At 43.5% G+C, this 10133-nt stretch overlaps 1 protein-coding gene across 1 annotated transcript in view; it reads left to right on the top strand.

Moving 5' to 3' along the window:
- The first annotated feature begins 457 nt into the window (after positions 1–457).
- Positions 458–10133, top strand: part of MPPED2 (metallophosphoesterase domain containing 2) — a 102613-nt gene continuing 92937 nt past the window's right edge. The window contains exon 1 of the mRNA XM_075712865.1: positions 458–585. Within this exon, the coding sequence (XP_075568980.1) occupies positions 458–585 (128 nt within the window). The remainder of the gene's footprint in view (positions 586–10133) is intronic.

Genomic DNA, 10133 nt, shown 5'->3' with positions numbered 1-10133 from the left:
GTTGCAATTAGCATGAGATGTTATTTAAAATAAAGAATAGTAAATGCGGAGTATTTAACTGAAGGTTTCAACGCGTATTCCCCCCCCCCCCCCCCCCCCCAAGATAAAGCCTTATTTTAAGCATTCATCCTTTGGATGTATTTAATGATGATGGAGTTAAATGACGAGGTAATTAAAAAAAAACGTGAATAGTAACGCTTAGAGAGTTGGGCGATGGGTACCTCAAGAACAGAGAAAGGGATCTTTGAATGGAAATCGGGAGCGGGTAGAGTAATAAGTCTGTGTACGTTTACGTCTCCTTTGAGTTGATGGCGGCGTGCGCTGTCTTTCTCTCCTGGCAGAGGTGCGCGGAGTGGATGAGGAGCTGCTTGGAGTCGGGCGCCGCCTGGAACACGATGCCCTGCCCCGCTCCTGGCCTTGGGAAGTTGTGAGCTGCTCATGTCCATAAGGAGGAAGGATGGCTCATGGAATTCCTTCACAAGGCAAAATTACCGTAACGGTGGATGAATACAGCTCCAACCCAACGCAGGCGTTTACGCACTACAACATTAATCAGAGCAGGTTCCAGCCTCCGCACGTGCATATGTGAGTATTCCTGACGGTGCCGTGGTGTGTGTCTGCGTGCGTGTCTGCCTGTGCGTGGAAGCCGAGGACTGCTGCCCGACGCCTGGGTCCAAAGCTGGAAAAATTGGTTAGGCACATCTAGCTAACGGGCCAAATGGTTATCTGACGTTTCTTACACGGCGTGGCTGGGAAGCGCTGCGCCCTGCGCTCCTGGAGATGGCTCTTCCTGCCACCGACCTCACGAAACTCCCGGCGGTGACTAAGAGGGGACATTTTCTGAAACTTGTCGCTTTACTGATCTCACTTTAACTCGCCTGAGGGACCCATTGCTGTGAAATTCAAGCTCCCTTCCCCCAGCCCTTACACTCAGCTGCGAAATAGGCCTAATTGGGACTAATTGTCGTCCCCCCCCCCCCCCCCATCACTGAACCCTTTGTGCTGCGGGTTGCGAGTGGAACGTGTGCCGCATGCCGCATGCCGCATTCCACTCGCAACCCGCAGCACAAAGGAGCCGGGGGCTGCCCGGCTGCTCCCCCCGCGGAACGCAAACAGGGCGTCGGAAGCAGGTCCCTGGCCCGCACGGAAGCCCGCAAAAGCCTGGGAAGCGGGGAGCTGCGGGCTGCTCTCCTCGCCTTGTTATCCCTGGCTGCGGTGCGACCCGCCGGATCCTTCGCTGCACGGCACTGGGCACTGGGCACTGGGCACTGGGCACTGGGCACGCTGCTTTGCCTTGAGAGCTAAGTACCAGCCTTAACTCTGAATTTCCTTCCCATTGTTTAGCTAGGTTTGATCTTTATCGGTTATTTCTCTGAAGGTTCTTTTTCTTTTAACATTACTAGACTGAAAAGCACGCGAAACTAAAACAAAGGCGACATCTCTTGACCTCCTGCGTGCCATTGTTAGGCAGGATTTTGAACGATGTCACACTATTGAATTTGATAAGGATTTTGCATAATAAGGGGGGAAAAGTTGTATGGTACTTCATTGCATTTTTGTTATGTAGAAGCCTGCCTGAAGAGTCACAATGTAGGAGTTCAGCACCTTCTAATAGGATTTCATGTGGTTACAATCTTCCTAAAGGCAACTTTAGGAAGGATGCTGGGGAGTGTCTGTCATGCATGTAACTTTTCAAGGTGGAAGAAGTTTTCATTAATTACATCTGATTTATTACTACAGTGATGATGTAACGCTTCTTTTAGAAATACTTCCATTTCTTGATTCACTTTTCAGACCTTTTGTCAGCAAATTTCCATTGCGTGTTTTGCACTCTGGACCGCACTTCTGACTGACACTAAGTACAAATTTCTGTGTAGAGAATGAATTCAGAATAAACAAAAGAAATCTAGAAAGCAGTTTTAAAGAGCCCCTTTCTTATTGATACGGATTTCAGTGGGGACTGATTTTAGGACCTACTAAGTGTGGCATTCAGCATTGTAAAAATTACTCACGCTTTGTTTCAAAAACTCACAAACATTTATACAGCTACTTCCCTAATAATTTATGTATCTCTTACATGATACCGACTTGACAAATGTCTTAAAAGATACTTGACTTGTTTGGTGAAATTCTATAATTGAAATAATTGCTGAAACTATAAAGTACAATACAGTGACAGTATTGTAAAGGTTTTTTAACGGAAATACTGCAGCTTTCTCAAAATCAGTAATTTGGTTTCGAGGAAGGGTGTGGCATACTAAAAGGGAGATAAAAATTTAGAAAACTTGGAAGGGGATTAGTCTCAGATTTACAGTGGAAGCAAAGAAAATGTTGCAGCATAGGTCTGGATACCAAATGATAGGTTTTAGAAAACCTGTTGTGGAAAACATGACAGGATCCTCCCAGGTGCCTATGGAGTTGCGGGTAGAGGAAGGCGAGGAAGTGAAGATGTGACTATGGCTGGGGGTCTGTGCGATGGTAAGAACCGCAGAGTGAGTTCTGGGGAGGAGAGACTACAGCATGTGGTAGCTTCAGAGGGGGTTCTTACTCGTCTTCCCAATGTTTTGTAATGGAAGCATGCATATTCCTGAAAGAGGATGTCATCAAGCAAGAAACACGAACAGAAAATTGGTAAAAGCAGTATTAACAGAGAAACCGTGATCTTTTTACCCTGTTGTAGCTTTGCTGGTGCCACGTTGCTGCAGCTGCCAGGATTGATTTGATTTGGTTTTACAGTCTGCTTTTCTTTTTCGCTCTCTTAAAGTAATGCATGTTTGGGGTTTTTTTAAGAGGGAGTTTGAGGAAGTTTTATTCTTCTATAGTAAAAAAAATTATATGAAAAATGAGTAAGGCAACACAGGAACCGAGCGTTAGGACATACGTGTGAATAGCAGGGCCCTGCTGCATACCATAAATCAGTGGCTGGGTGCAGCTTAATGACAATGTTCTTTCCTAAAGGAAATAAATTTTTGTTAAAGTGATTTCTTTATGGATATGCATCTTCACGTGCAAAGGTGAGAACTGGATTCTTTGCATATACTGAGCCATTTCTGGTTCCAGTATCCTTTGGGCTTGACTCCCACACAGAGTAAATGGAGAGTCTGGAATATCGCCAGGATAAACCTGGTGGTTAAGGCGCTCCTGGCATTACGCTGCCTGTTCCGTGGGACGCGTGTCCCACGCTTTCTCTCCCACTTTCATTTTGTGCCTTTCACACGACAGTGTCGTGTAGTTCGATCAGCAGGGATACAGTTCTCTTTTTATCATCTTTATGTGTGTTTTTACACCAGCAGTGAATCCGTTGAAGCGTACTGCCGGTCAGCAGCGGTGTACGAAGGCTCCCTTTGCCTAGGCTGGCTGGGACAGCAGTTCTGGCAGTTGCTTAGGCTCTGGTATAGTATGGCTTTTGAATCAGGTTGTCCGGTCTTTGTATTTTATTTCTCTGCTAATTAATGTTTGAACAGGTGTTCTAAAGACAGTTTTTACTGCATGATTATTTTGGGTAGAGGGATATAATGTTAAATATTTTGTCATCTTGAAGCGATGCTCCCACCCACAGGTTTCACTTATTTTCTGAAGGTGTTATAAAATGTTTGTATTTGAATGCTTTGTACCAGTCATGTTTACTTTCAGTTAGTTTTAATTAACAGCATCACCTTAGTTCCCTGCTTTAAAGGGCAGCTGCAAGATAATAATTATAATGTGCCTGCCTTTGCTTCTTAGTCATTATTATTCTTCTGAAAGTCTTTGTACTTTCCCATTTCTTGTCAGGAATTGTGACTTCAAGAGGCAAATGTTCGTTGCTCCTTCGGTGTAGTGCTGCCAGGTATTAGAAGGGTTGGTTGGTTTGTTTTTGGTTTTGGTGGTTTTTTTTTTTTTTTAAAAAGAACGTGTAAGCGTGTTTAGACCCTTGAGATGCTCCGCGCGAGGCTGTGGCCAGTGGTGCCGCGGATGCTGCAGCGGGATGCAGCCTGGGGGCAGGCTGGGGGAGCTGGCGTGCTTCAAGCTGCAGAAGGCTCCATCCTGGCAAACCACAGCCTCAAAGTAGAGAAGATAGAGAAAAGTTCTAGTATTGTAAGCAAACATTAGGAAAAAAAGTAAAAATGACTGAACTTAGAAGATAATTCAGCTCATCAGGTATATTTGTCATTTGCTTAGGTTGTTCTCCCTTTTTTGTAAGACTTTTCTTTCTTCTTCTTTCAACTCTGCAGCTTTACAGCAGCCACCGCAGTGGGTCTTTAAAACATTTTAATTTCACAGGAATTACTAAGGCTCAGTTTTGTGGAACCTTCCCGTCTCACCCATTTTTTTTTTTTTCCTCAGACCAATGGAAAGGAGCTGAGAAGAAAATAGGACAAATCCAAATGGAAAATTATTTACTTAGGTTTTAACCAGAGTGAAAAATCTTCCTGTTTGGGTACAACACCCCATTTACTTTCAGGGGGGAAAAAAAAAAAAAGAGTGAAATGATCTTTGTGTGTCTGTCGTGGAAGATGCCCATTTTGACAGGCCCAGCTGGTGAGGACGAGGGAGTTTTGTGGAGATAAAGTGGCTGCAGCCCGGGGTACTGCAGGCTGAGCCTCTTACAGGAGGTCATTAGCTTTCCTCCGGTCTCACCAGAGTGGCTTGTTTTTAGGCTACTTGCAGACACATTAAACTCTGGTGTGGTGTAAATGCAGTAGTAGAGGAGTAAGAAAGATAGAGGTTTCAGTGCCAGAACAAAAGTCTTCTAAATGAGTTTATGCATACCTGGAGATACATTGAACAATCTGTAACTATATAATTTTACTGCTTTTTTTGTACTGGAGTAATTCCCCATGTGTATATTCTTAGTTTAAAACAAAGAGTATAAACAGTTTTATATTCGTAGAACTATACATATATAGTTGAATAAAGTATTTAAATGTATGAGTGTGTGTAAATGTGTATATATAATAATAATAGTAATATAAAAATAGAGCTGTATAATCATAGAAGAAAAAACTTCCAACTGTGACGCCTTAAATTGTGAAAACCCAGAGACCTTATTAGACTACTAACCTGGAGAAATAGGATCTTGCTTTTTTTTTTTTTTTTTCTTGGGGAAACCATGCTGCATTTGATGGGTTTTACAAACTCCCACTGAGATTAGTGGGAAATCATGCATTTGATTTGTAATATTCTCAAGTTCTGTTTCATATAAGGTGTGTGATATTTAGGGGGAGGGGGAAAGAGTTGGCATTAGTAGGCTGTGGACTCATTTGACATTTACAGAATAGTGGAGTTCGGTTGAGAGGCTACAGAGATTTAGTCTTAAGCTGGTTAGCTGTACCTAGTGTGACTGGGCAGGCTGTTTCAGCTGATAATGATGTGATAGAGGATCGTAGTTTTGGTGGAAGTTGTTGCTCTGTCCATTAATAACACCGCTTACAAAAGCATACATAGCTCAAGATCACCGAAGTTCCTTTTCACTACTTATTTTTCTAAATAGATTGAAAAAAACCAGTAGTCCCTGAAACAAGCAAGTTACATTTTAGCTCTAATCATGAAAACATGAGTGCATTGAACGAGTGTAGTTAAAACTGGAGCCTTACTTTTGGACGCAGGGATTTTTTTACCGGTGTCAAGGCTCAGGCTCAGTCAGCTTTGTGCAGTTCTAGTCTCCTTTCCCTCGCTGGTCCCTCCGTGGCATGGGTGGCTACCGGAACGCGGCAGTTCGCAGCCCGGTGAGCCAAGTACAACAAACCTGTTTGTCTTAAGCCAACAGCAGTAGCAGCCCTGAAGCAGCTGCCCCGAAGCAGCTGAGCCCTCCCTGCAGCGGCGCGGGGATTCCAGCAGAAAGGCGGGGAGGCCGACAGCTGCAGGTGAGAATCCTTACAGCTGTCCCAAAATAAATAGTCCCCGCTCAAGAAGAGGGCCGTTAACTGATTTTTTGATTCTCCCGCAACAGAACAATGGAAGCCAAGTTGCAAAGATGCTGGTTTTAACTGCCATTAAGAAAACTGTTTTATTGGGGTGTGTGATATGTCTGCATGAATTTAAATAATGAAAGATTTCTACTGATATTAGACGATTTTAAGTTACTGATTTTGCAAAATCGAAGCGTAAAACAAGTTCTAAACTTAAATTTTTACATGACATGAGACTAAACTATTTCATGAGGGTACACTTACATCTAAAGCCTTTTGAGGTGCTTGAGCATGCTGGAAGTGAAGTGTTCATTCTGCAGCTATACAAGGCTCAGGGATCGCTGTTTTGTAATTAAAACAAAGGCCTCTTGTGTTGTGTTTATGCAGTGTAGTCATAATATGCTAAACTTGCTTGAAAAATTGATTAAGTGTTTCACCTCTCTTTTTGTCATTGTAAAAAGGAATGATACCAACTGACCTTTAAAAAAAATGTTCTGACATCCCTGGAAGGCTGATGCTGTAAAAGTGCCAGTATTATTATCATTATAAATGTAGGACAGGTTTAAAATAATTTTTTTGTCACCATCTCCCTGTTAGTTACTATATTTCCAGATTGCCCTGTCCTAAGATGGAAGCCAGGTCTGGTTTAAATTGGTGATAAAACCTTTTAGCTCTGGTGCCAGTGGGAACAGGCTGCTGGAGCAGTCTCCATGCCTATCAAAATCAATCAGTCAGTCCCTCAGTGCGAGGTACCGGCCCTGTGCAATTACCGCTGCCTGTCTGGATGTATAAAGCTGTGCCTGTAGGTTACTGGCAGGGCTGGAAGGGGGGAAGATCTTGATACCCAGACCTCGGCGCCGAACCTGCCGCTCCCCAGCTGCTCGTTCCTGCCCCCGTGCCGCGGGCTTTGCCACCGCCCCAGGAGTGTTGGCAGAGTCTTTTGTGAGGCTGCTGGATAGATCATACCACTGAAATGGTCTAGGTTAAAAATGTCCATGCGGTGGTGTTTTTTTTTTTCTTCCCCCCCCCCAGCGAGCTACTCACAGTGATCGCTTTCTTGGTGTAGCCTCGGCAGGAGCGGGTTACGGGGCTGGGCAGCACAGGTGGAGAGGGCGGTGAGCTTGCGGATCAGCCCGCGGGCAAGGGTAGGAGGAGGCGGATGTTTCTCCACCTTCTTCACTGACGAAATCATGCTGTTAAAACACCTTGTACAGTCAGTCTAGCCCCTGTGGTAAACCCTGAGAGAGAGAGAGAAAGAAAGAAATTTGTTTGTTTTTTATGCACATACGCGTTAGTTCTTTTATGCCGTATTAATTGTGTAAAGAAGCCTTCAGGTAACAAACGCTTTAATTATAAGGCCCCATTTCAGTAGCTGAGCACTGTAAATGGACATTTTCATTACATGATATGATTCTACGTTATGGTTTTACCTACGTAGTTCGTTTAGTGGTCAGTCCTACTGAGGGACGGTTAACTTGGGTTTCATGTCTATGTACAACATACAGTGCGTTCTTGCCTTACGGGAGGTGTGTGATGGATCTGACCAGGAATGCTTTTTGCAGCAGTGGTCCCTACCACAGCACCTTGTGCTGGAGGGAGGCTGCTCACCAAGGAAGTTCTTTGCTATGAAGTAGTTAGACAAAAAAGACGGATATACATTACAATCAGGATGTTGAACCATCACTGGAAGCTTGTAATTTCTGGTTTTCTTAAATATCAGGGTAGTAGGGATATTGTTGTGAAAGCAGCAGATTCTTGCTTTTGTTTAATGCTTGAAGGGTGAGAGTGTAATCTATGCTGTGAAACAACTTCTAGAGCATAGATTTCGAAACAGGGAGTTAATACTTTACAGAATTTGCAGGCCCCACGCTGCAAATCCCATAGTAGAGTTTTTGGCTCCTGGTTTTCTCCTAGGCAGAAAGAGCCTGGTGTTCCCTGCCAGCAGTGATGAGAGAGCGTGTTCCCTATCACGCATAGCTATTCCAAACCCAAAGAAAGCGCTGCACCTACCGACCACACATCTTGTCATTTTATTTTACAAATCCTTGTTTGAATATCTTGTTGGACAAATAAGCAAAAGGAAAGCCTTGTAAACAATGTGTATTTAGATGTCTATATTGTATGTTAAATTACTATGCGTAGCTTCCTTATGTTTGATGCAGGACTGTTTCAGAAGCGATCGAGTGTTGGTGATGAACATTGGGTTTTGTACTGAATGTTGCACGGTAGCTTTTTGAGTTTACATTTCTGATCTTGAGCTACCAGAGGTGGCTTAATTTCAGAGTCAGTTGCCTAGCATGGGTATCTACAGAAAAATTCAGAAACGGAGAGCCGGCATGTCTCCTTCCCCAAAGAACACTGCAAGAGTTTTGGTTTTGAATTCTCTAAATGTCATGGCGTAACTTGAAAAAGTAAACATGCTTAGGCATAGCAGAAATACAGTGAGGCAGGGAGATTTCTGTAAAAACGTGCATTTCTTAACAGTGAGCTTGTAAAGTTACGTCTTTGAAGATACAGAAATTTTGGCATCAGGGTTACCCGCATTGCCCCAAGTGATGAATGCCAGCAGAGAGAGTGGAGTGCCAGTGTTGGGTAGGAAGTCCCCTCGGTCTTGCATGGTAAAAACATTCACCCCTTAATTCACGTCAGGTTTTTCCAAGTCCCTAGAGAGGATTCCACCAAGCTGTGAGTTCTAGCCCCTGAAGCAATGGCTTCTTGTTTCCAGTGGTTTGAATCATACTTGGCGTATGCAGTTGTAGTTTCATGGACTTCATCGTGACTGTTTCTGCTTGCAGAAGGCCTGATACTGGCTTTCTGGTCTTTTCTGTAATGTGTACATGCAGAGCAGTGCAAAATAGAGGAAGGAGGTAAGTGTGTCTGCTTATATACCTGCAAATATTTCATAGAAGCGTTTTCAGAAGATATAAAGAGCTGCTTGTTTGATGTGATTTGGAAATTCAGGTCTTGCCCATTTACTTTCAGTTTTGATGTGGGCCATTAAGATTGCAATTTTTAGGTCTTCTATTGCAGAGGGCAAGTTTTGTGATACTGTGTGTGGTTGTTTTTAATTATAAAATGAGGAACCTGTGGCCAAAACATGTGTACATTTGAAAAACTGATGTCAAACCAGTTCTATCCTGTAGTAAATGTGTCTAGGCTTCATTTAATCATTTTTATTTTGATGCCTTTTCCAAACAAAAAGACAGCATATGATAATCTTGTACCCAGTAACATGTACGGTAGCTGGTAACATGCCCGGAGCAGTACCAAGTGGTTAGAGCAGAAAACCGCAAGTCTGGATTCCAAACAATAAACTTTAGGTACCTGGAGTTGCAGTCATTTCTTTCCTGAAGAGTTGACCGTAAAGCTTGTTCTTAACCTCCATAAACCTGGAGATTTCTCCCAGCACGCCAGCTGTACGTATCCTGCAGGATCTGCTGCATGAAGGTTGGCTGAAACAAAACGCTGGTGGGTGAGCACTGGTGTTGCATCCTGCTGCTGAATGAAGCTTTCAGGGTGGGGGCGGAGAGGATGGCGGGAGACCAAGTCAACCTGTAATCCCCAAAGACGGTCAGCGTCTTCGTAACTGATGGATCAAGCCCATATTATTTCTTTCTCTTGTCTTGTAGATCAGGATGCTGTCAACAGAATTCACCTGTGTACTCTGCACTGACAGGGAAATGCTTGCCCCTATTTTTATATGCCCTATTTTATAATGGGCGTATTTTCTAAACTTAAATCATTATGTTGAGGGGAGAGACAAATAAGAAAATCCCAACTCTCTCCTGTTTTTACCAAAAGTTTATATAAATTATTGTGCTCCGTTGTGTCTTGCAAGATTTGTTTTTGTCGCAGGTTGTGGATTTTGTTATTCCCAGACCCTCTCTTCCTTCCATGCTGCTTGACATTAGGGCTACAGAGATTCCACTGGATGTTGACAAGGAAAAAACAGTACTGGAGGCTTCTTCGCAGCAGAGTCCCCACTTACTGTACTGGGCATTAACTTATATCCAGCACATTAGACTTAAAAGCACACAGCCATTAAGTGTAGCACTCCTTTCCCAGGAGGGCAGCAGATGGAGAGAGAATGGGGGAGGGAAGGAGAAAGGAGTATGATAGAGGGACTTTATCTGATGTATTGGTAAGCCAGGAAACTTGCTATTTACCACGTTTACAATTTCTCTGGTATAAGGAATTGAGTGTAGTGACTGGGAGCATCAGGGTCAGCACATTACTCCTAAATGT

The sequence above is a fragment of the Pelecanus crispus genome, chromosome 6 (genome assembly GCF_030463565.1).
Source record: "Pelecanus crispus isolate bPelCri1 chromosome 6, bPelCri1.pri, whole genome shotgun sequence".
Classification (NCBI taxonomy): domain Eukaryota; kingdom Metazoa; phylum Chordata; class Aves; order Pelecaniformes; family Pelecanidae; genus Pelecanus; species Pelecanus crispus.
This window is presented reverse-complemented; position numbering and strand designations above follow the sequence as displayed.